We start from the raw sequence: 22,817 nt of genomic DNA, 5'->3' as shown, positions 1-22,817 counted from the left end.
GCTGGGTTTCCCCAGCCACTCTGGGTGGCTTCCAACAAAGATTAAAAATACATTAAAACTTCCCTGAAACTTCCCTGAACAGGGCTGTCTTCAAATGTCTTCTAAATGTCAAGCAGTTGTTTATCTCTTTGACATCTGATGGGAGGGCGTTCCACAGGGTGGGCGCCACTGCAAAGAAGGCCCTCTGCCTGATTCCCTGTAACCTCACTTCTTGCAGTGAGGGAACCTCCAGAAGGCCCTCAGCGCTGGACCTCAGCATCTGGGCAGAATGATGGGGGTGCAGATGCTCCTTCAGGTATACTGGGCCGAGGCCGTTTAGGGCTTTAAAGGTCAACACGTTAAAGGAAACGTACTGGGAGCCAATGCAGGTCTTTGAAGACCGGTGTTATATGGGTGTTATGAGAGAACCAGGAATATGCCAAAGAGAGTTGGAGTGAGAACACAGCCCGGTTTCACACCATTCATTATAGGGAAGGCGTCTGAGGATGAGCCGTCATAACTGGACAATGCCATTCATGTTCTTGTGGAAGGACACAATCATCTTGTGAAGCTTTGGTGGGCATCCTATTTGTTGAGCAGTGTCTTGTGGTAGGGATCTTTGTTCCCAACACTGCAAGAGCACTTCCAGCACTTCTGTTGTGATTCTGTCCTGTCCTGGAGCTTTACTACATGCCTGAGAGTTGATGGTATTCTTCCGCTTGTGAAAGGGGGGACATCCAGCTCTTCCAATAGGCAGAGTATGGATGCTGTTGATTGTTGTGTCACCACTTACCCTTAACTCTAGATACTTTATGAACAAGTTAGAAAGCACTGATCTGAATATCAGTCTTTGGGGGGGGGGGTCCACTTTCTATATTCCTCCAGTTGGAGAACTGTCCATTTATTCCTACTTTCTGCTTCCTTCTACTTAACCAGTTTGTGATCCGCAAGAAGACCTCTCTTCTTATTCCATGACTGCTAAGCTTACTCAGAATGGTGAGGTGCCTTGTCAAAAGTTTTTCAAAAGTCCAAGTACACTGTGTCAGCTGGATCACCTCTAACCATATCTTGTCGACACTCTCAAAGAACTCTAAAAGGTTTACGAGCCAGGACTTGTTTGCAGAATCCATGCTGCTTTAGCAAGGCTTGTTCTTCCATATGCTTGGTTATTTTATATTTAACAATACTTTCCACCAGTTTTCTTGAGTTGAACTAGCTGGCCTGTTATTTTCAGGATCTACCCTGGATCCTTTTTTAAAAAAAAAAATGGTGTTACATTGGCTACTTTCCAGTCCTCAGGTATGGAGGCTGATCTGAGGCACTAGTTATCTATTTTTGTTAGAAGGTCAGCAATTTCATTCACTCCTCTCAGAGGAAAGATGGGAGAAAAATGCAATAATAAATCTAACACTGCATACAGTCAGTAAGACATACAAATGCACTCAGCTACCACAGGATATTTGGTACTTAACTCTTGCTGGAACACCATTTGGGCTGGCTTGCCGGCTTGCTCAATTTTGAAAGGAAGCAAGATGGCACTAATTAAATGTAAAAACATTTGTTTTCATGCATGAGAAGTTTGCCAGAAATTAGGCTGCTTGAAAGGATTATGAAAAGCTCTGGACTGTTCTACAAATTAGTATTGGTGTTTTTTCTAAAGTACAATATTATTGTAGCTTTGTGTGCAACACTTAACACACACACATACCAGTTTCTCCCTTGATTTATAGTTTTGAATAAAAACATTTAAAAAAATAAAGTGCACCGACTTCATCTTCTCTTGTCTCAGACTGTGAAGGCATTGAACTTTAGAGGTGTGTGTCATAAGTATTTATACCCTTGGATCATGCATTCCAAGATTGTAAAGAGTCGGTTTTGTGGACCAAAGCTCACTTTTGGCAATTGAGCATAATGTATTTAGATATCTCTACTTGAAACCTTTGCCACCTTAATATGACTGCTCTTGTTATGGTTTTGTCTATATCTTTTCTCTTTTTATCTCTAGCAAACACACTGGTCTTTCTCTCAAAGCTTAAATTCTAGCTATAAGGATGATGAAACTGACGTGAAACACATACAGCAGATTTAAAGCAAAAGCACGTGCATGTTCAGTAACTAGGAGACTTGACTGTCATGAAATTACAGTTTTTGTGTATGTGTGCAAGTAAAAGTGGCCGCCTGTTTGGAAAAATTGAGGGAAATGATTTATGCAGGGGGGCTCAAGGAGCATAGGGCATACTTTGGGGTATCTCTTGCACAAATTGCATAAGCAGTGTTCAAAATGCCTTTGGAAGGTTCTTTTGTGGGGGGACCCATCGCCCAGAGCACTTCTATCAAACATGACTAGTCAAGCTGAAACTAGAACTGCCAGGAACTGCTTCCGACTTCACAAAGAATACACAAAGGAGAGACAAGGTACTTGCCTAATCTAAACATCCAGGAAGGAAAAAACCCAGCTTGATTTGTACGCTGCATTAGTTTGCAGTGGGGCAGTATTTTTCTTAACCCTTAGTCTTTCCCCAGATGTTTGGAAAATTGAATTGGGCATAAACGTAGTCACCCAGCATCTAATTTATTTCTACTCATGGCCCTAAGAATTTCCCCCATGTTCTGTTCCAAGTTCAGGATGAATTGTAAGCAAAGAGGGAGGAAGGAAGGAAGGAAGGAAGGAAGGAAGGAAGGGAGGGAGGGAGGGAGGGAAGGAGGGAAAGAAAGAAAGAAAGAAAGAAAGAAAGAAAGAAAGAAAGAAAGAAAGTAGCTAGGTAGGAAAGAAAGAAAGAAAGAAAGAAAGAAAGAAAGAAAGAAAGAAAGAAAGAAAGAAAGTAGGTAGGTAGGTAGATTGAGGTCACTTTTCTAACCTGTGCCAGTTAGCAGCTAATAAAATGGCAAGCACAGCTGGTGTCATTGTAGATCTTAATGTGTGCTCTTACAACTCACTACACAGGAGCCGATAATGGCAGTGAAACACTTGTTTAAACATTTCACAGCTTTTTTTTATCCATACATGTGATTCATCTCACCTAGATATACCTGTTGCTTTGCTGTTATTTTTAAGCAAGGGGTCTTCCTTAATGATAAAGTTGTATTAGAAATAGCAGCATAATGTTGTCGCTATAATTACTAGAAGTTGGCACTTAACACCAGCAGGGTTCTACAATGCGCTGTGAGTATCGGTTTTGATTTTATATTTCAGTGGAGAGGAGAGCAAATAGCTGTCAGTAGGCAGGATTCTTAGTAAGATTTAAAGGCTTACTCCTGTATATGTTCAAGATTACGGTAAAAATGTAATGCGATTGAACCCTCTCCCTCTGTCCAGCTGCAGTATCATGAACACCTAATTGGTACATAGGATGAGAGAGTCTTGAATTTGTGTGTGCATTACGTAGGTGTGTACAGTGTGTGCAGGCTGCTAGCATGAGGTCCCAGAAAGGTTTTCCCACCCCTGGCCTATGTATCCCAACATCCTCTTCCCAACAATGAACAACTAGATTCAGGGGTCAGCAAACTTTCTCAGCAAGGGGCCAGTCCACTGTCTCTCAGACCTTGTGTGGGGCCGGACTATATTTTGGAAAAAAAATGAATGAATTCCTATGCCCCACAAATAACCTAGAGGCGCATTTTGAATAAAGGGACACATTCTACTCATGTAAAAACATGCTGATTCCCAGACCATCCGCTGGCCGGATTTAGAAGGCGATTGGGCCGGCTCCGGCTCCCGGGTCTTAGTTTGCCTACCCATGAACTAGAAGCTTCTGGAAGCCCCTCAGGAGAGCATGAAAACAACAACCCTCCTCAGCATCTGGTTTTCAAAGGTTGCCATACTATCTCTGAACCTGGAGGTCCCATTCAGCTATCATGGCAAAGAGCCATTGACAGGCCTGGCCTCAGTGAAATGCTGTTTCTGCCTTCAGCAGTTCTTGGGCCCATTTAAGTGTTTATAGTCATTCAGTATAGTCATTAGACAGCATCTTAAAAAGCAGAGACATCACCTTGCCAACAAAGGTCCATATAGTTAAAGCCATTGTTTTCCCAGTAGTGATGTATGGAAGTGAGAGCTGGACTATTAAGAAGGCTGATCGCCAAAGAATGGATGCCTTTGAATTCTGGTGCTGGAGGAGACTCTTGAGAGTCCCATGGACTGCAAGAAGATCACACGCATCCATTCTTAAGGAAATCAGCCTTGAGTGCTCACTGGAAGGACAGATCGTGAAGCTGAGGCTCCAATACTTTGGCCACCTTATGAGAAGAGAGGACTCCCTGGAAAAGACCCTGATGTTGGGAAAGATTGAGGGTGCAAGGAGAAGGGGGCGACAGAGGACGAGATGGTTGGATAGTGTTCTCGAGGCTACCAGCATGAATTTGACCAAACTGTGGGAGGCAGTGGAAGACAGGAGTGCCTGGCATGCTCTGGTCCATGGGGTCACGAAGAATCGGACATGACTAAACGACTAAACAACAACAACAAGTCATTCAGTGTGTAGAGGTGGCCTGATCTGAGAAATGATTGTGCGTGGTGTGAAACATGAAGGCAGACACAATCTTTCTCCACGGATTCAGGTTGAAGGCCAGAGAATAAACACATTGTGCAGGTCATGGACTGGTTGGACGCAGAGGAATAGTGGGGAGAACCAGCCGAGGAACCGCCAAGCAGTGGTGGAGCATATGCCTGCGCTGCCCAGGGTGGGCGCGCTTCCAAGTGGGGGGGGTGTGCTCCCGAGGGGCACAGAGGGTTCCCTCCCAGATGTGGGATAGCCGCTCGGGTGCATGGAACAGCGCGCACGCCCTGCAGCCAGGGGCAGAGCGAGCAGCCCACAGGGGCGGAGCGAGCCTCCGGTGCGCCGTCCATGACTCCCAAGCCTTCCCCCACTGTCAAAACAAAGGGGGAAGGGGGGAATGCTGCTGGCAAAGCAGAGCAGCTGCCCCCTTCCTCCAATGGCTCTGGGTAGGCTTGGGAGTCACGGGCAGGCAGCACGCCAAATGTCACCCGCTCAGCAAAGACACCCGGGGCGGTTCTCCCCCCCCGCACCCCCCCTTCCTCAGCCCCTGCCACCAAGAGAAGAAGACTCCGAGCCCAGAGAGTGGTGGTGGCACAATGATAATTGGGCAGAGGGAGAAGACAGGAAAGAAGAGGTGTTGGCAGCTGAAGAGGTAACAGGGCTTAGTGAGCAGGGAGTGTCTATGGTAGAGAGAAGTCCAGAATCAGAGGCTGAAGCTAAAGCAAGAGAGTGGGATGAGGGAGGCCAAGAAGCACAGATGAGTCAAGCTGGTGAAGAGTCATTGGTGTCTTCCCCTCCTGCTATGACAAGCTCCCCTCTGCCACTTCTCTCCCAGAACCAGCAGAGGCATGAAAAGGGCAGAAGAGAGCTTGGCTGCACGCAGGCATAGTCTACAATTGCTTGGGAAAAGCCCTGGAGAGGAAGGGAAGGGACTTAGAAAGTCTCTTGGCAACTGATTCAGGGGGCCAGACCTACCAGGGATGAGCTGCTGTGTTCATTAGCCTTGACACTCAGCCAAGTTTGTGAAGATCGTCTTTTTGCTAATAAAGGGTTAACACTAACTTTGAACAGTGCGATTTACTGCTGGTTCGCTCTTTTGACAGTGCAGTTCAGTCCATTGATGGTGCTCTGCTGCACACAACTCTTCCTCCTGTGAAAGGCAGTCATATCTGTTGTGTTCCTCCCCTTCTGATTTGACTTTCTGCAGTGATGCTCAACTTCACTTTCTTCTCGTTTTCTGAAATGCTAACGGTCATTTTTTTAAACATATCTGAATCCGAGCAAGATGAATATAGCACTCACCATTTGGCTGCTGTACCAAAGATGTAGAGCTTCTGCGTGTTAGAGCCAACAGTGATTTACTCCCAAAGCAACACCAAGAGTAATTTCAGCTTTTATATGCCATCTGTGTTAGCAAGTAGCAACGACACCAACTGGACTCTGTGCACGAAGCTCTCTCTTCCATTTGCTGCTGAAAAATATGAAAACAGGTCCATGTGGTGCAATGGGTTTTTTTCTGTGTCAAGGGAAGAATGAAACTTTGAAATACTTTTGATGTTGCCTTACCGTAATGTTCTGCTACCCGCATAGGCTTGTGCAAACATACTTTGATCATTTGACAGGAACCACTGCCTTTACACTTTTATAGGTGGCTAGTACTGCGGCTGAGTTCAGGAAATAATTAGTGCCTCTGCACATACACGCCCTAAATCAATCAGTCTAATTGGCTGTGAAGAATATGAAATAAATTGGTTTGATTAGAGGTTACTGTCTTGTGACCTTTATAGTTTAATTGGCTATGGAGGAAGGATGCTTAGAACAGTTGCATGTGTTGTGATGTTGGGTACCAACAGAAGAAATGGGAAAGTTATGTTTCGTTCATCATTGTTGGAGTGCAGGTTGTATGGGCCACCTGACTGGTTAGCTTTCAATAATGGTTTAATAATATTAATATTAATATTAATATTAATATTAATTTATTTATATCCTGCCCTCCCCAGCCAAAGCCGGTCTCAGAGCGACTAACAACAATAAAAGTAACACAACATTCTAAAATCCATTCATTCTAAAATCAACAGTCCATTGTCGATTCTGAATGCCATTTTCAGTTGTTTGGCACTAGCAAGAACATAAAAAAGCCTTGTTGTCCACCTAGTCCAACATTCTGTTCCCACAGTGAATAACCAAATGCCCATGGGAAGTCCACAAGGTCCTGGTCACAGATCTGCTATATTACTTCTCATTTGGCACTGTGATACATTTCACAAGAGGAAACATTTCAAAAGTATGTAGAAACGCAGCTTTGTGACATTTGGAGAGAGTGCACAGAGATATAGGATGGGATGGTAGCTGGGTTTTTATATTATATTTTATTTATTTATTAAAAAATACTTTATTTTTGAGATGCTGAATACAGGTACTAGCTGGATAGCTCAGTTGGTGTGGTGCTGATAACCCCAAGGTCACAGGTTCAATCCCCGTAAGAGACAGTTGCACATACTTGCCTGGCAAGGGGTGGGCTGGATTTTTCTCAGGGCCCCTTCCAACTCTATGATTCTGTGTGATATCTATGTGACTCCTCTCCTGAACGTGAACCATGTGCAAAGTGGGAGAAACGTCACTTTCAGTCTCTTTTCCAGAGATGTGTGTGACTTCGCGAAGACAGCTGCTAGTGAGTAGGGTAGCGATAAAAGATATTCCAGTACCTTAGAAGCATGTTTCCATCTTCCCACTCATATTGCAGAGTAAAAAAATGGAAAACAGATTGAGTGTGTGCTGGGGGAAAAAAAACCTAGGCAAGCTTTTCTTAGTATAGTAGCATTTAGAAAGCTGTTTTCTTTTGCTTAGTGGGTACTGGTGAATATATGTGTTACATTGCAAATTTGGCTTCACATACTCTGCTCCTAAAAGTCACCCTGAAAACCTGGTGGTTTATTCTTGGCATTGCCCAAATGTCCAGTGTGTTAGTTCTAGAACCAACAATTCAAAACTCATTAGTCATCATGCGTCTTTTCCCAAACATAATCACAAGGTGTTGAAAGTCATGATAAAGGATGATAAAGGTCAGTGTTTACACAGTATAGAAAAATGTTTTATACATTGCTGGGTAGATGTGGTTCCGGCGTGTGAACTTTCCAATTTTAGTTGGTTTATTTTGGTGCAGTGAGACCGATAAGTTCCTGAAGCACAACTTATTGAGTTTGTCATTTTGCGTCTTTGCTTCACAGATGTGTCGGTGGAGGGAAAGCTCTGTGACTGCGATGTTGTAGCAGATTGCACAGTTGGGGACACGGTGAAGCTGGAAGTGAAGCTGACCAACTGGAGCAAGCGCAGCGTAGGCCCCTTCTCGCTCACGGTGATCCCCTACCAAGATTACCAAAATGGCGTCCACAACTACGACCTCCAAGATGGCATCACTTTCGTTGGATCCAACACCCTATATATCGATACGGTAAATCCATAAATGACCATATGCTGTCTGGTTCCGCGTTAGAATGTTGAAAAGATAAACACGAGTTTTCTGTGAAAGGTATCTTGGCATACCTCATCCATTGCATTCATAGATCAAGAAGTAGACTTCAGTGCTGGATATATCTGCTTCCTAGAGGTTATCCCAGAGCTTATGCTAAAACAGATACAGTGGTACCTCAGGTTACATACACCTCATTCAGGTTACATACGCTTCAGGTTACAGAAATATTGCCTCAGGTTAAGTACTTTGCTTCAGGATGAGAACAGAAATCGTGCAGCAGCGCGGCGGCAGCAGGAGGCCCCATTAGCTAAAGTGGTGCTTCAGGTTAAGAACGGTTTCAGGTTAAGTATGGACCTCCGGAACGAATTAAGTACTTAACCTGAGGTACCACTGTACAGCATAGGCCCCTGTCCAGGCCCATCTTGAAGCAAAGTTCTAAACCCGAGGTACTATTTATGGGTTAGCAGAGTCTGTAACCTGAAGTGTCTGTAACCTGAAGCGTCTGTAACCCGAGGTACCACTGTACCTATATCAGCCATCTTTTCAAAATCTAAACTTAAGAAAATCCTATAGCATTCTACCTTTCAGTTTAGAATTTACTTTTTTATGCATGGTCCCCTGCTGAATCATAGAATCGTAGAATTGGAAGGGGCCTTGGGTTAATCTAGTCCAACCCCTTCAATGCAGCAGTCTTCCAACCAACGTGAGTCCCGAACCCACAAACCTGGGATTAAGAGTCTTGTGCTCTACCGACTGAGCTATCCAGTCTCATCCAGTTACACTTGTGGAAGGAAATGTTTGTGCACTTTGATGAGTGGTTTGAACTGTACAAGTTAAGCCAAGTTTGCCAAGTTCAATTTTCCGCTCTGACATGAATTGTAATTGAATTGGAGTGCTAGCAACATCACCACCGCCACCATCATAATTGCAGAGCAGCTTTTCAGCTGATTTCTTGAAGAAAGCCTTGAGGAAGCAGGGATCATTCCCTTTGGGGTGCCTCCACCATTAAGTAAATGTTTGAGGTTCTCCAAGTTGGAGATACAGTAGAATTTGGCAATGAGCCAAGTGAGAACAAGTGAGAACTGTTTGAAGGGGCCAGAGTGCCATAAGAAAAATTGCTCCACAAAGAGAAAGGAACACAGTGTTCTGGTGTTTACCTGCTAATTCCATAAGCCTCCAACCTGTAATAGAGGAATTTGAGTGCTTGGTGCTAAAAGAGAACATAAAACTTCTAAGAAGACTAGTGGAACAGTGAGAACCAGGGAAATATGGTTATCCTTGGATATGAGCTCTATAATATAGACAGAGCAGAGGAATATACACATGCACAGAATTGTGATGGATGCTGCTCTCATTCCAAACCCTAGAGATGAAGAAAGACATCAAGGCAGTAACTGAAGGAGAGAATGTTGCATTAATGGGTGATTTCAGCTGCCTGCACATTGACTGGGTGAATGTAGTGGCTCTTGTTATATTGTTATGGCAGCCACTGCTGGAAACTGGAAACTAACCCTCTGAAAGGAGGTGAAGAAAAGATGAATTGGAGCAGAGTCACACATTTCATCTCTGTGAAACCATCTCCACTGTGCACTTAAGTGCTCTTTTCACATTAGAAATGCAAATCTGAACTGCGAGTGAAGTTAACCTTGTATTTGAAAAGATGTATCTCATGCACACACACTCATTAGGAAGCCGAAATTGGCTGTGCTTCTTAGAATCATAGAATCATAGAATCATAGAATCATAGAGTTGGAAGAGACCACAAGGGCCATCGAGTCCAACCCCCTGCCAAGCAGGAAACACCATCAGAGCACTCCTGACATATGGTTGTCAAGCCTCTGCTCAAAGACCTCCAAAGAAGGAGACTCCACCACACTCCTTGGCAGCAAATTCCACACAGCTCTTACTGTCAGGAAGTTCTTCCTAATGTTTAGGTGGAATCTTTTTTCTTGTAGTTTGGAACCATTGCTCCGTGTCCGCTTCTCTGGAGCAGCAGAAAACAACCTTTCTCCCTCCTCTATGTGACATCCTTTTATATATTTGAACATGGCTATCATATCACCCCTTAACCTCCTCTTCTCCAGGCTAAACATGCCCAGCTCCCTTAGCCGTTCCTCATAAGGCATCGTTTCCAGGCCTTTGACCATTTTGGTTGCCCTCCTCTGGACACGTTCCAGTTTGTCAGTGTCCTTCTTGAACTGTGGTGCCCAGAACTGGATACAGTACTCCAGGTGAGGTCTGACCAGAGCAGAATACAGTGGCACTATTACTTCCCTTGATCTAGATGCTATGCTCCTATTGATGCAGCCCAGAATTGCATTGGCTTTTTTAGCTGCCGCGTCACACTGTTGGCTCATGTCAAGTTTGTGGTCAACCAAGACTCCTAGATCCTTTTGACATGTACTGCTCTCAAGCCAGGTGTCACCCATCTTGTATTTGTGCCTCTCATTTTTTTTGCCCAAGTGCAATACTTTACATTTCTCCCTGTTAAAATTCATCTTGTTTGTTTTGGCCCAGTTCTCTAATCTGTCAAGGTTGTTTTGAAGTGTGATCCTGTCCTCTGGGGTGTTAGCCACCCCTCCCAGTTTGGTGTCATCTGCAAATTTGATCAGGATGCCCTTGAGTCCATCATCCAAGTCGTTGATAAAGATGTTGAATAAGACCGGGCCCAAGACAGAACCCTGTGGCACCCCACTAGTCACTCTTCTCCAGGATGAAGAGGAACCATTGATGAGCACCCTTTGGGTTCGGTCAGTCAGCCAGTTACAAATCTACTGAGTGGTAGCATAGTCAAGTCCACATTTTACCAGCTTCTTTACAAGAATATCATGGGGCACCTTGTCAAATGCCTTGCTGAAATCAAGGTAGGCTACATCCACTGCATTCCCTTCATCTACCAGGCTTGTAATTCTGTCAAAAAACGAGATCAGGTTAGTCTGACATGATTTATTTTTCCGAAATCCATGCTGACTATTGGTGATCACAGTATTCCTTTCTAGGTGCTCACAGACTGTTTGCTTAATGATCTGCTCCAGAATCTTCCCTGGTATTGATGTCAGACTGACTGGGCGGTAATTATTTGGGTCCTCTCTTTTCCCCTTTTTGAAAATAGGGACAACATTTGCCCTCCTCCAGTCTGCTGGGACTTCGCCTGTTCTCCAGGAATTCTCAAAGATGACTGCCAGTGGTTCTGAGATCACATCTGCCAGTTCTTTTAATACTCTTGGATGCAGTTCATCTGGCCCTGGAGACTTAAATACATCTAAACTAGCCAAGTATTCTTGTACTATCTCCTTAGTTATTCTTGTTGAGTGTGCTTTCATTAGCAAACCTGGGTCTGTGTGATGTAATAAATGAAAGGCCCTTAGAGAGCAGTCAGGGAAATCCAAACCAAACCTCTTTACGGAATATTGCTAGACCAAAAGCTAAGCTGATTTTGTCTCAGGTGGTTGCTTAAACTATATCTAAAACAGCCACCAAAGGCAGAGGATGCATAGCTCTCCGGTTTCTACTATCTGGATTCTTCAAGTTCTATATCTGGGTGACCCTGACAAAATAATTTGGGCCTTCATGGCTTAATCACTTGTCTGCCTACTGCTGCTCTTTGTTCCAGAATCAAAGCTATGAAAGAGCCCAGTTCTCCCCCCCCCGCAAACCCCCACTTTTACCTTGATTGATGTTCCCTTTGGCATTCTCTGGGCTGCCTAAATCCAGCTACTTTAGTAATAACCCTTTCACTTTGTGCCAATATCCCCCCCCCCCCAAGTAATATGTTACACCAGACCGGACGCTTGCCAATTTAAAAGCAAGCAAGCCAGTGCAATTCTTCACGGCTTTCATCTCGTCTGTAACAACCGGCAACTCATCTTTCAAAGCGTCCCCATTTTTATCATTGATATTCTCCAGACTTGTAGTTTCAATCGGATCTATAATAATAGAGGGACACCAGAGCTTGGTTTCAGTGGTCCATCTGAATTTTGGAAGAAGAAATAGGACCCATGACAAAGTTTTGTGGTGAATCTTTATTCACTCCAGGATACATCCCCATAAACTGCAGCAAAGTTCACACACACGAACACCCGGTCAACCCTCTTCTCCTCCCAAATGCAGGCTGATTGAGCAGGCCAGTTCCCTCTTGTTTCTCACCCCACCTCCAGTTTTGTCATCTCCCACCCCCACTCACAAAAGAAAAAACACCTTGACATTTTGGAAACCTGGAGTTTCATAGGCCATTTAGGGGTTTTTCAAAATGATTGGTTTCCTTTAATTCACCATCTTATATGTTATTAATACATAAGGAGTCCCCACCAAGAAAGTAGAATTTTCTGCCTTTAGGTGACCCCATTTCACTTCCTAATGACAGGCACTCAGGTTTTTAAGCAGAAATCAGATGACTTCTCTCATGTATGATTTACTTGATTACCCTGAGGGTCCCTTCCAACTCTACAATCCTATGATTCTAACTATTGATCTGCAGCATACAAAAATACTAAAATAACTCCCTCCCTCCCATCTCTTGCAGGTTAAGCCAACAGAAAATTCGGTGTGTATTGGAGCCCTACTCTTTCTGTACACGGGCGATTTCTACTTGAACATCCAGTTCCACGAAGACAACTCCAGCAGGGAGCTTCCCCTCTCGTGGTTTTGCCTGCCCAGCGTTCACATCCGTGCTGCGCAGCCCGTGATCCAAACTAAGATGTAAATGTACCATATAAAACTGCATTAGTCGCCATGCTCAGGAAGGCTGGGCGTTGCCTCCACTTGACCTTAGTTTGTTGCTTTCCAGTCTGATGTTTTCATTTCTCTCCCTCCCCGTGAAATGCATTCAGATACTTCCCACAATTAGCTGGTAGTTACTGGAATCTCGTTCTGCTGATTTGAGAAGAAGTGAATGAGTATACTAGGGAACACAATTTTTCCTTATTTGTGTATGATTCTTACAGAATAGCATTCCTTTCTCTTTCCCCCAAAGATCTTACATTGTTGCTGAAATGCAGCATTGGGCTTTAGCAATCAGTTTTTAAGATGCAGACTTAAAATGGACTAACGGCTAGAATATTAATGCTTGTCTAGATAGGGGGCATCCAATACATTCTTGCAATATGGGCAGAATTCCTAAAGCCGCTTCCTTGAATTTTCAGCAATATTATAGAAACTTTCAAATATACCGGAAATGCAGGCTTGTAATGCAAACTCCTTTGACCTGCAAACTTTGGTCTAATCAGCAGGATCACATTTGCAATATGAAACCCACACCAACCGCAGAAAATGCTTCATAAAAAAGTGCTTCATATTTCAACCGCAGAGTGTGCTGGTTATTAGAAAGCAGAAAGTAAATTCCTGTTGGCTTCGTCATATGCACATTGGGATCTGAATTAATTCAAAATGGTGTTAATCACATATGTTAAATGGCAGCATCGCAAGGATATCTCTTTTTTTGGTAGAGGAATTGCTTCTAAGCAAGTGACACAGGTATTTGCATGAAGAGTCTCTTTCTCCTCACACCACCTTGTTCCCTAAGTGCGCATTTTCATGCGATGTAGCTTTTGATCTGGCATCAACTCACAGTGCTCTGGACTCCTGGGGCAAGAAATTAGGACAGTGCACTTTTGTTTAGAGGCTGCCTGACTAGTGGGAAACTAGAGACATCGCCTGCTGAAAATCCCTGCACTGCCCTTCATTTCAGGATGGCTGTCTATCCTTCTAGGAAGCATTAACCCAATAGCCAGAGAAGTGACTTTGTGCTTTCTTCATTGTGTTGCCAGATGTGTAATGGCAGGCTTTCTCCTACTCCTTGCCTTGGATGGCCAGAAAATATTGTGCTCTCTCGTCTACTAATCCTGATCACTTATCCTGATTGCGCCCAATAACATTTACAAATGGCCTAATATTTCTGTATCATCTTTGCTCTTCCGTTTCTGAACTCTTCCATAATACCTGTGAAACAGCACGTGTCGGCTCTGAACTGCGGGTGTATGCATTCTCTCCAGATTGCAGTCCATTCCGCTGCTGCTCTCTGGCAACATCTGCTTCCTAATAGATGCCACTCTGTGCAAGGTGACTTTTGAAGTCTGTTCCATTACAGAAATGTAGGATCTAACCTCCCCCTTGTTAACTTTAATGGATTATCTGCTTTGGCACTCTCTCAGTTTGCCTGCTTGCATGCTCCCGAGTGAGAAAGGGTAACTTTGCAACGCTGAAGATTGTTAAGTTTCTGGCCAGAAGTACATTTCCTATTGCGTTATTTCACAGATCTGTATTCCGAAGGAAGCTGGTGTAACCCCAGCTGTGCTTAATCTCTGAGCCATTAACATATTAGATTCCACAATTGCACTTGCAATAGAGTTTAAATGCAGACTGTTTTACAGGTCTTTCTCCTTTTCTGGAAGCGTAGGCAGATTTCCCCCCTCCAAATCTGTAATGGGCCAACTTTCACCTGTAAATCAACTGTTAACCCCAGTTTATTCTTTGGTTTTAAAACTGTTACAAACTGAGAGCAGAATTTGGTCCGTTGTGTGTATATGCTGATATATGCTGGTGAAACTCAAATCGTATGTTAAGTTGAACTTGCCAAATAAATATTTGTCCATCTGCCTCCCTCCACTGTATGATTTTCCACTGTAGTTTTACTGCTTGTAATTATGTGACACCTCGGCTGCTGTTATCACCTTGTGCCTTAACAGAACAGTATCAAATTACCCCTCGGTCTGGAATTCAATTTCACTCTATTTTATCTAGCGAAATTGGGCTTGTTAAATGATAAAGAAAACAGTAGATGCATATGGACCAATAGGTTTTTTTTAAAAGCGACAATCACCACCATGTCTTTATAGGAAATGTTTCCTGCTTTAAGGAGCTTATAGTCTAAAAACAAAGGAGGAGGAGGAGGGGGAGAGAAGCCCTGGGATATGTGGTAAGAATGCAAGCAAACATGGCTGCACACAGATTTGGCTAAGCTTAAGGTTAGAGGGATGGGGGTGGCGCTGTGGGTTAAACCACAGAGCCTAGGACTTGCCGATCAGAAGGTTGGCAGTTTGAATCCCCACAATGGGGTGAGCTCCCGTTGCCCGGTCCCTGCTCCTGCCAACCTAGCAGTTCGAAAGCACGTCAGAGTGCAAGTAGATAAATAGGTACCGCTCCGGCGGGAAGGTAAACAGCATTTCCGTGCACTGCGCTGGTTCGCCAGAAGCGGCTTAGTCATGCTGGCCACATGACCCAGAAGCTGTACATCGGCTCCCTCGGCCAATAAAGCGAGATGAGCACTGCAACCCCAGAGTCGGTCACGACTGGACCTAATGGTCAGGGGTCCCTTTACCTTTAAGGTTGAGAGAGCAGGTATATGGGATGAAAGAATAAAGACCTCGGCAATGCAGGAGCAATATGAAAGGCGTGAGCATGAAACTTCGGAAGGCATGCGTGCAAATTTGTGCAGGACCCTTTTTCTGGGTTGGAGATCTTACCATGAGGTCAGATGAATGAATGAATATCCACTGGTGGTTGTTAAGGGCAGCAGAATGGAAGAGAGACAGATCTGATCCATGGGCGCAGAGTTTCCTGGGGAAGATGAATGAGAGCAGCACAAAAGAGTCAGAGGAACCAGGGTGGTATTCTGGCCATCAAGAGGGCACCTAATGGGAAAGTGGTATGGAAGCTGGTCTTCAGCCAGGCATGGTCCTTCACTAACAAACATGTTCCATCTCCTTATATAGTGTTTTAATAGCTGCTCTTATTTATGGTTTTGTATGTTGTTGGGTCCATTTTAAAGGTGCCCTGGCCCTCCTGAGACTACGAAGCAGCCTGAAAACGCGATAAAGAGCATTGTTTTCCAGTTCCTCTCGCTGCAGGCCCCTTGGGCCACATTGTACTATTCTGGCAGCTGCAGCCCTGTGATCTATCTCTGTGTACATCTTGTACATTAATGGAAATGTGTCAGCCATCATCATTATTGCTTTTTAACTAGCCTCTGCTGATTGAAAAATTGACATCACCCTCCTGCTTTGAAGGCAGCAAGAAGCGCAGCCATTTGTGGGAGTATCAGATGCAGATCACAAAACAAACAGATGTTAGTGGCCAAATCTGGGAAATTTGATTAGCCGCGTCACATGCAGGGCAGCTGGGGACATATCTGGCAATGTTTTGGCCTCGTTTAAAAATTTAACTGGAGTTTAGAGCGTACATAGCACCTTTTTAAAAAATAATTCTTTATTTTGTAATGTCTTTGTTGGCCTCAGAAGCCACTTTTTAGATGCTGAGAATGACTTTATGCCCTTAGATGGGTGTTTGTCATCTTCAGGGACAGAGGAACATAGGAAGCTATCTTAAACTTGTCTGTCTGACCCAGTGTTGTTTCGTCTGATTGGTAGCTCCCAGGAGTTTCACGCAGAGGCCTTTTCCATTACCTGCTGCCTGGTGGTTTTGACCAGAGTAGTTGCTGGGGATTGAACATATACTTGCAACCCAGAGCTATTTTATCTCCCCCAAGCCTGAGTTGGCTGTGACCCAGCCACACCCAATTCAAGCCAGTCTCTGCTCCCAGCAAAAAGCAACGCAACAGAGAGAAGCCCTGAACAGTGATTCATTCAGAGATGTGGCGGCCAGCCTCCTCGAAGCGGGTAATTGTGCTGGGAATAATTGACTTATCCGATCACACCTAATGCAGTAAGACAGCGGGGAAAACTGCCCTTAATGAAGACTGAGTGGAAGGTGGCAGGGCCAGAGCAGTGATTCATTCCGGCACACAGCAGGTCTCTGACACCACCTCCAGCAGGTGGATGCTTCAGTCTCACAGGAGCTTTTAATTATGTGTGACAACATGAGGTTTCATGACTGATAGCATTTCCTAACACAAGATACAGTGAAAAACGCTACATTTGATGCATTTAAGAAAGCGGGGGGGAACCTTGCAGAGTAGATTAGGGTTAATGAAACCTTTTGCATCCCAGGCATCACAATTCCATCTAGCTAATCTTGGGTGGGGTGCAGGATTCAAAAGCCGGGGGTGGGGTGGGGCCAGAAGCAAAAGTAAGCAGAGCAAAGAATGTAAGTGCTACCTAGGCCGCACACACTCATGCACCCATCTCTGCCCCACATCCAGGCAAGGAAGAGGCTTTATCAGAGTTGAAGAACACATTCTAGCCAGGAAGGATATGAAAGTATGTGGCTTGGAAGGTTCCCCTGGGTCAGTTATAGATGTCTACATGGCCACATGCAGGCTCTAGGCCAGACTCCCATCCCCTGGAGTAGGTCCCTCAGCAGTTAAACATAGCCTTCATATCTAGAGGCAGTATTCACCTGCATGCAAAGACAGGCTCTGGCGGATTGAGACCAATAGTGGGTCTAGGCAGTTTGTGCTCATGCTGTAGAGGGAGTAAGGGGAAAGATGGTTCTTGTTGACCTGGGAAGGGAGCCCATCTCAAGAAGGAAAACGGATCCTAAACCTCCTCTTCCTTGCGGGATATCTTCAGGAGAAGAGCTTCCTTGCGGGATATCTTCAGGAGAAGAGGCGGCTAAGGAGTCAACTCTACATAAATCCGGAACAGAGCCCCTAAGATGGTTGTGTGGGGCCTTGTGCGCCTCCTTCTGGCAACTCCTGCAGCCAAGCTGATGCCAAACCTATTGCTCTGCTTTCCTTTGAACCACATCAGCGATGCTGAGAGGAGGGTCTTGTTATAACCAGTGTGGTGTAGTGGTTAAGAGTGGTAGTCTCGTAATCTGGTGAACTGGGTTGGCTTCCCTGCTCCTCCACACTTCTCTGAAGTCTCTCAGCCTCACTCACCTCACAGAGTGTTTGTTGTGGGGGAGGAAGGGAAAGGAGAATGTTAGCCGCTTTGAGACTCCTTAGGGTAGTGATAAAGCCGGATATCAAATCCAAACTCTTCTTCCTCTGTGCAACCTAGAACTTCCATGCACACTGTCTAGGTTTGTGCCCCATGGAAGCCCCTATTGTCTCTTGCCCCTATTGTCTCCCCCTATTGTTTCCTGCTTGGCAGGGGGTTGGACTCGATGGCCCTTGTGGTCTCTTCCAACTCTATGATTCTATGATTCTATGAGACAGACGGATACCAATAATACCTCTGATGTTGGTGACAAAGAGGAGGAAAAGGGTAAGCCACCTTCCTACCTTGACTGTGAGTTTTCAGAGGTATCATAATGGCTGCTGGAGTGCTGGGCTGGACAACCTTTTGGCAAGACGTCTTCTGCCAAATCTGTGGGAGATGAGTGGTTGATGAATTACTTAATGGATGCTTGAGATTCCTGCGCTGTAGGGGTTTGGACTAGATGACCCTCAGGTGCTTTCCAACTCTACAATTCTATGATTCTATTATATTATTCTATGAAAGTAGAAGCATATTCCTTATGGAAAGGCATCTTTAATTGAGACTGACAGTGCACTAGCTCTGCTTTTGGAAGATGTCCAAACGCTCACCATCCAATACTCTTGAGATTGGAAATTTTGCAGCACTATCTGCTTCTGCAGCACAGTTTTCTCTCTAGCTTGATGCAACTCAGGGATTCTGCAGGGGAATGCATTTTTATCCCTCTAGCAAAATACAAATTTCTTTTGACGGGGGGGGGGGTGTTGTCAAGTGTGGGTGCAGCAACACACTTGCAAGCAGAGCCTGGAGATGCATTATTACCATTACTAATTCCAAATGCTATGGCCAACCCACAAAATACCTGACCAGAGAGTCCAATAGCAAGATGGAACACAGATCTCAGACAGAGACATCATCTTAATGAACCTATTGAATGTATGCAGTAAGGCTCACATAACAGCTAGTGCTGATCCATTTTCATTAACTGCCCTTAATTTGAAAGCTCAGCATCACTTTGCAGAAATCTTTGAGCAGAGGGATTCCAACAAAGCACAGTGTCCTTGCTTGTTGTGGTATTCAGTAGGAAGCTACTGCAGGGACTGCAGGCCACTCTGCCCCTGACTCTTCATGTGCTCCCTTTCGAGTATCAGAACTGCTTCCATGCTGGGTAAGGATTTTTCGTGTGTGTTTGTCACCCTGCACCCACTTTGTGGGTGCACCAGTGGAGCCAATCCAGTGCTTCCCATCCCATACCCTGCATTAATCATCTGCAGCCCTTCATGTGCCTCCTCCATGAGATGTCTGGAAGGCAGGAACATGAGAACGGGCCTTTTCTATAGTGGCTTCCCATTTGTGGAATGCTCTCCCCAGGGAGACTTACCTGGTGCCTTCATTACATATCTTTAGGTGCCAGGCAAAAACATTCTTCTTTTCCCAAGCCTATGCCCAATTAAACAATCTATGCCATTTTAAACTCAGTGTGTGTGAGTGTGTAGGGGTTATTGCTTTTGTTTGTTACTATGGCATGCATTTTTGTGTTTTGGGATTGTAAACCACCCTGTGATCCTCTTCACGAAGCTCAATCCTATCCAAAAATTAGGAGGAATTTAGAAAATGTTCTTTTCCCTTTGAACAGGAGTGGATGAAATTTGCAGGGATACTAGCCCTCTAGACTGGCTTAAGCACTTCAGCATCTGAGAGAAGGAGCATCAGAAACTGTGATCAGTATATTTTAAATTACTAATAATCGAATAAAAAAGTAGGCTAATAGCTGAGGTTAATCAATTCACTTCAGCACAAAGAGAGGGGGTGCACCTGTAGACTGCCTTGATGGTATAAGAAAAGCAGGCTGAGTGAATAAGAATAATAATTCCTCAGCTTAAATAAATAAATACCCTCCGGTTCCTTTGCAAAACATTGGGGGTGGAGAGGGGAGGAAAGGCTAAAAACCTAGTAATAATGATGGGAGTTGATTTCCCATGCAGGCATGAGGCCGGACAACTCCTGCTTAGAAATGAATTCTTCCCCATCTCCTTTGAGAAACACGATGATTTTTTTGTAAAAAAAAGCTTTGTAAAGTGTAATAGCAGTATATTATTATACCACAAGCCCAGAGCCGGAATATGTTCTACCCTTTTAAACATCTCTCTGCCATCCATTAGGGGGGAGGAATTTCTGCTTTCACCCCTCTCTGCTTAAGAAACCACTTTCTGGAGGGTGAGGTGGAGATTATCTTGGCAGGAGAGGAAAGGCACCAGCCCAAAGCTGCTACTACTGCAACATCAGATTAAAAATCTATGCCATCCAATGGTCCTCTTCCAAACAGGACTAATTTCTCTCGACAGTCTGAAATATTAGCAATACAAATCCATCTGCACGATGGGCAAACTGTACATAAGCGCATCATATATGACATACAGTGGCCGCTGGTTCCCAAGGGACCATTTCCTCTTTCTCCTTCCCCGAACTGTGAAACTATAAAAAGCAACCAGACGAGGCTGTGTGATCAGTTTGTACCAGAAGCAATTTACAAGAGTTAGTCAAGAAGGGAGGACTGAATTGGTACAAGGCAGCGTTCCTTGTGTTTATGAACAGAGCTCTGAGCAGTCTGTGGCCGTGCTGTACTTCAACATTATGAAATTCTTCATACATATTCAAGCCTCTTCTCTTTCCCTCCCTCTGCGGAATAAACACTGAGAAGGCTATAAGGAAGCACAATGCAATGATGGATTGTTCCTTATATTGAATATGAAAAGCTTTCATTTGGGAAGGCACGATGTGGTAGGGGAGCAATTTTACCCAGGAAGGTGTTTGTTTAAAAAAAAAACACACGCGCGCACACACACACGGAAAAGAATTGCTATACTTTTAATAAATGAAGTTTGCTCTCTTGATGGTGTTTTTCTGCAACTGCTTAGGGATTACGCAGCAGACTTCATTGATGACGACAGCGGGGAGGTGTTTGTGGTGCGTAAGCCTGAGGTTCACAGAATCCAGATAAGTCTTTTCTTTATTAAACGTAGGTCCTGCTCTTCAAAAAAAGGGTTTTTCCCTGTGGGAGGGGCAAAACCTTACCTAGGAATAAGACAGCATGCAATTGGTAAAAAATAAACACTCAAATCAGGACAAGAAGAACAGCAATAATTTTCGCAAAGGTTTTGCCTAGGGCCAAAATAAAAATTAGGTGCTCAGTGAGGTCATTCTGCAAATGGGGTCCCACCACCGAGACCTTCTCTTAGGTCTACTCCAGTGCAGAGGGCAGGGGAATATGTATGAGGGCTTTCAGAGACTGTCTTAACACATGGGGCAAGCTGATCTAGAGGCTTGGGAGCAAAGCCCAGTCCAGATTTCTGAACTGCAGTGCCCATTACGGCCAGTGGCCAGGGACCGCTTGTTATCAGAGTTGAAGGGGAAAAAATGTTTTAATTAGGGACATGGGTGGCGCTGTGGGTTAAACCACTGAGCCTAGGACTTGCTGATCAGAAGGTCGGCGGTTCAAATCCCCGCGACGGGATGAGCTCCCGTTGCTCGGTCCCTGCTCCTGCCCACCTAGCAGTTCGAAAGCACGTCAAAAAAGTGCAAGTAGATAAATAGGTACCGCTCCGGCGGGAATGTAAACGGCATTTCCGTGCTCTGGTTCACCAGAAGCGGCTTAGTCATGCTGGCCACATGACCTGGAAGCTGTATGCCGGCTCCCTCGGCCGATAAAGCGAGATGAGTGCCGCAACCCCACAGTCGGCCACGACTGGACCTAATGGTCAGGGGTCCCTTTACCTTTACCTAAAGTGAGGGGGTTTTACTGTGTTGTAGAGGCCAGTAAATAAACACAGCAAGCAAACAAATATTCCTTTACTCTGGGTCGCTGGGAGGGGGGGCTGGCTGGTTGCTGAAGGACCCTATGTAATAGGCAGGGTCTCCCAGGGTGGGAGACATCACCTTGCCAACAAAGGTCCGTATAGTTAAAGCTATGGTTTTCCCAGTAGTGATGTATGGAAGTGAGAGCTGGACCATAAAGAAGGCTGATCGCCGAAGAATTGATGCTTTTGAATTATGGTGCTGGAGGAGACTCCTGAGAGTCCCATGGACTACAAGAAGATCAAACCTCTCCATTCTGAAGGAAATCAGCCCTGAGTGCTCACTGGAAGGACAGATTGTGAAGCTGAGGCTCCAGTACTTTGGCCACCTCATGAGAAGAGAAGACTCCCTGGAGAAGACCCTGATGTTGGGAAAGATGGAGGGCACAAGGAGAAGGGGGCGACAGAGGACGAGATGGTTGGATAGTGTTTTCGAGGTTACCAGCATGAGTCTGACCAAGCTGCGGGGGGCAGTGGAGGACAGGAGTGCCTGGCGTTCTCTGGTCCATGGGGTCACGAAGAGTCGGACACGACTAAACGACTAAACAACAACAACAACAACCCAGGGTGGGAGGCTGGGAGAAGAAAAGGTAGCTCTCAGGCGAGAGCTGCAAGGATCTACTCCTTTCTGTGTGAGCCAAGGGTGATGATGATGATGATGATGATGATGATGATGATGATGATGATATTTATACCCTGCCCATCTGGCTGTGTTTCCCCAGCCACTCTGGGTGGCTTCCAACAAAATATAAAAAATACATTGAATACCTGTGAGAGAGGACTTGCCTTTTCTTTTTTTCTGCTTCTGTTTTCATTTAGATTAGTTTTTTTATATATAGCATTGCATTATGAAAAACCTTAATAAAATTTTATGGGGAAAAGAAAGGAAGAAAGAAGCAGAAGCAGCAGTAATGAGAAACAGAGGGCTATATTTCTTAACTCTTCTTTCCTGGGCTTATTTGAGAGAAGGTTTTGTATTTACTTCACCCTGTCTCTTTTTAGATTACTTGTTTTGTTTATTGTGTTGTATGATGAAAAATGTATCAATGAAAAATATTGAGGAAGAAACAAGACAGGCGAATAATAAAATAAATACATCCAAAGTTCCCCACAGTGACCCAACTCAGACCAGTGCTGGTTACTGGGAAACTCTGGGTCTGTTGCTAGTCTAGTGGCAATTTCCATGCTGGCCTTGCCTGCC

General features: G+C 44.7%; 1 protein-coding gene and 1 long non-coding RNA gene across 3 annotated transcripts in view; one reads left to right on the top strand and one right to left on the bottom strand.

Moving 5' to 3' along the window:
• Nucleotides 1–14,538, top strand: part of TRAPPC9 (trafficking protein particle complex subunit 9) — a 279,059-nt gene extending 264,521 nt beyond the window's left edge. For both annotated transcript variants that reach the window (XM_079984184.1, XM_079984185.1), the window contains exons 22-23: nt 7,703–7,926; nt 12,470–14,538. In XM_079984184.1, the coding sequence (XP_079840310.1) occupies nt 7,703–7,926; nt 12,470–12,649 (404 nt within the window). In that variant the 3' untranslated portion in view covers nt 12,650–14,538. The remainder of the gene's footprint in view (nt 1–7,702; nt 7,927–12,469) is intronic.
• LOC307220607 overlaps nt 1–22,817 on the bottom strand; it is a 511,018-nt gene that overhangs the window by 116,602 nt on the left and 371,599 nt on the right. The window lies entirely within an intron of this gene.

Source organism: Podarcis cretensis, assembly GCF_951804945.1.
Source record: "Podarcis cretensis genome assembly, chromosome: 7".
In the NCBI taxonomy this organism is placed as follows: Eukaryota; Metazoa; Chordata; class Lepidosauria; order Squamata; family Lacertidae; genus Podarcis; species Podarcis cretensis.
The sequence above is the reverse complement of the archived record's forward strand: the minus strand, read 5'-3'. Positions and strand labels throughout refer to the sequence as shown.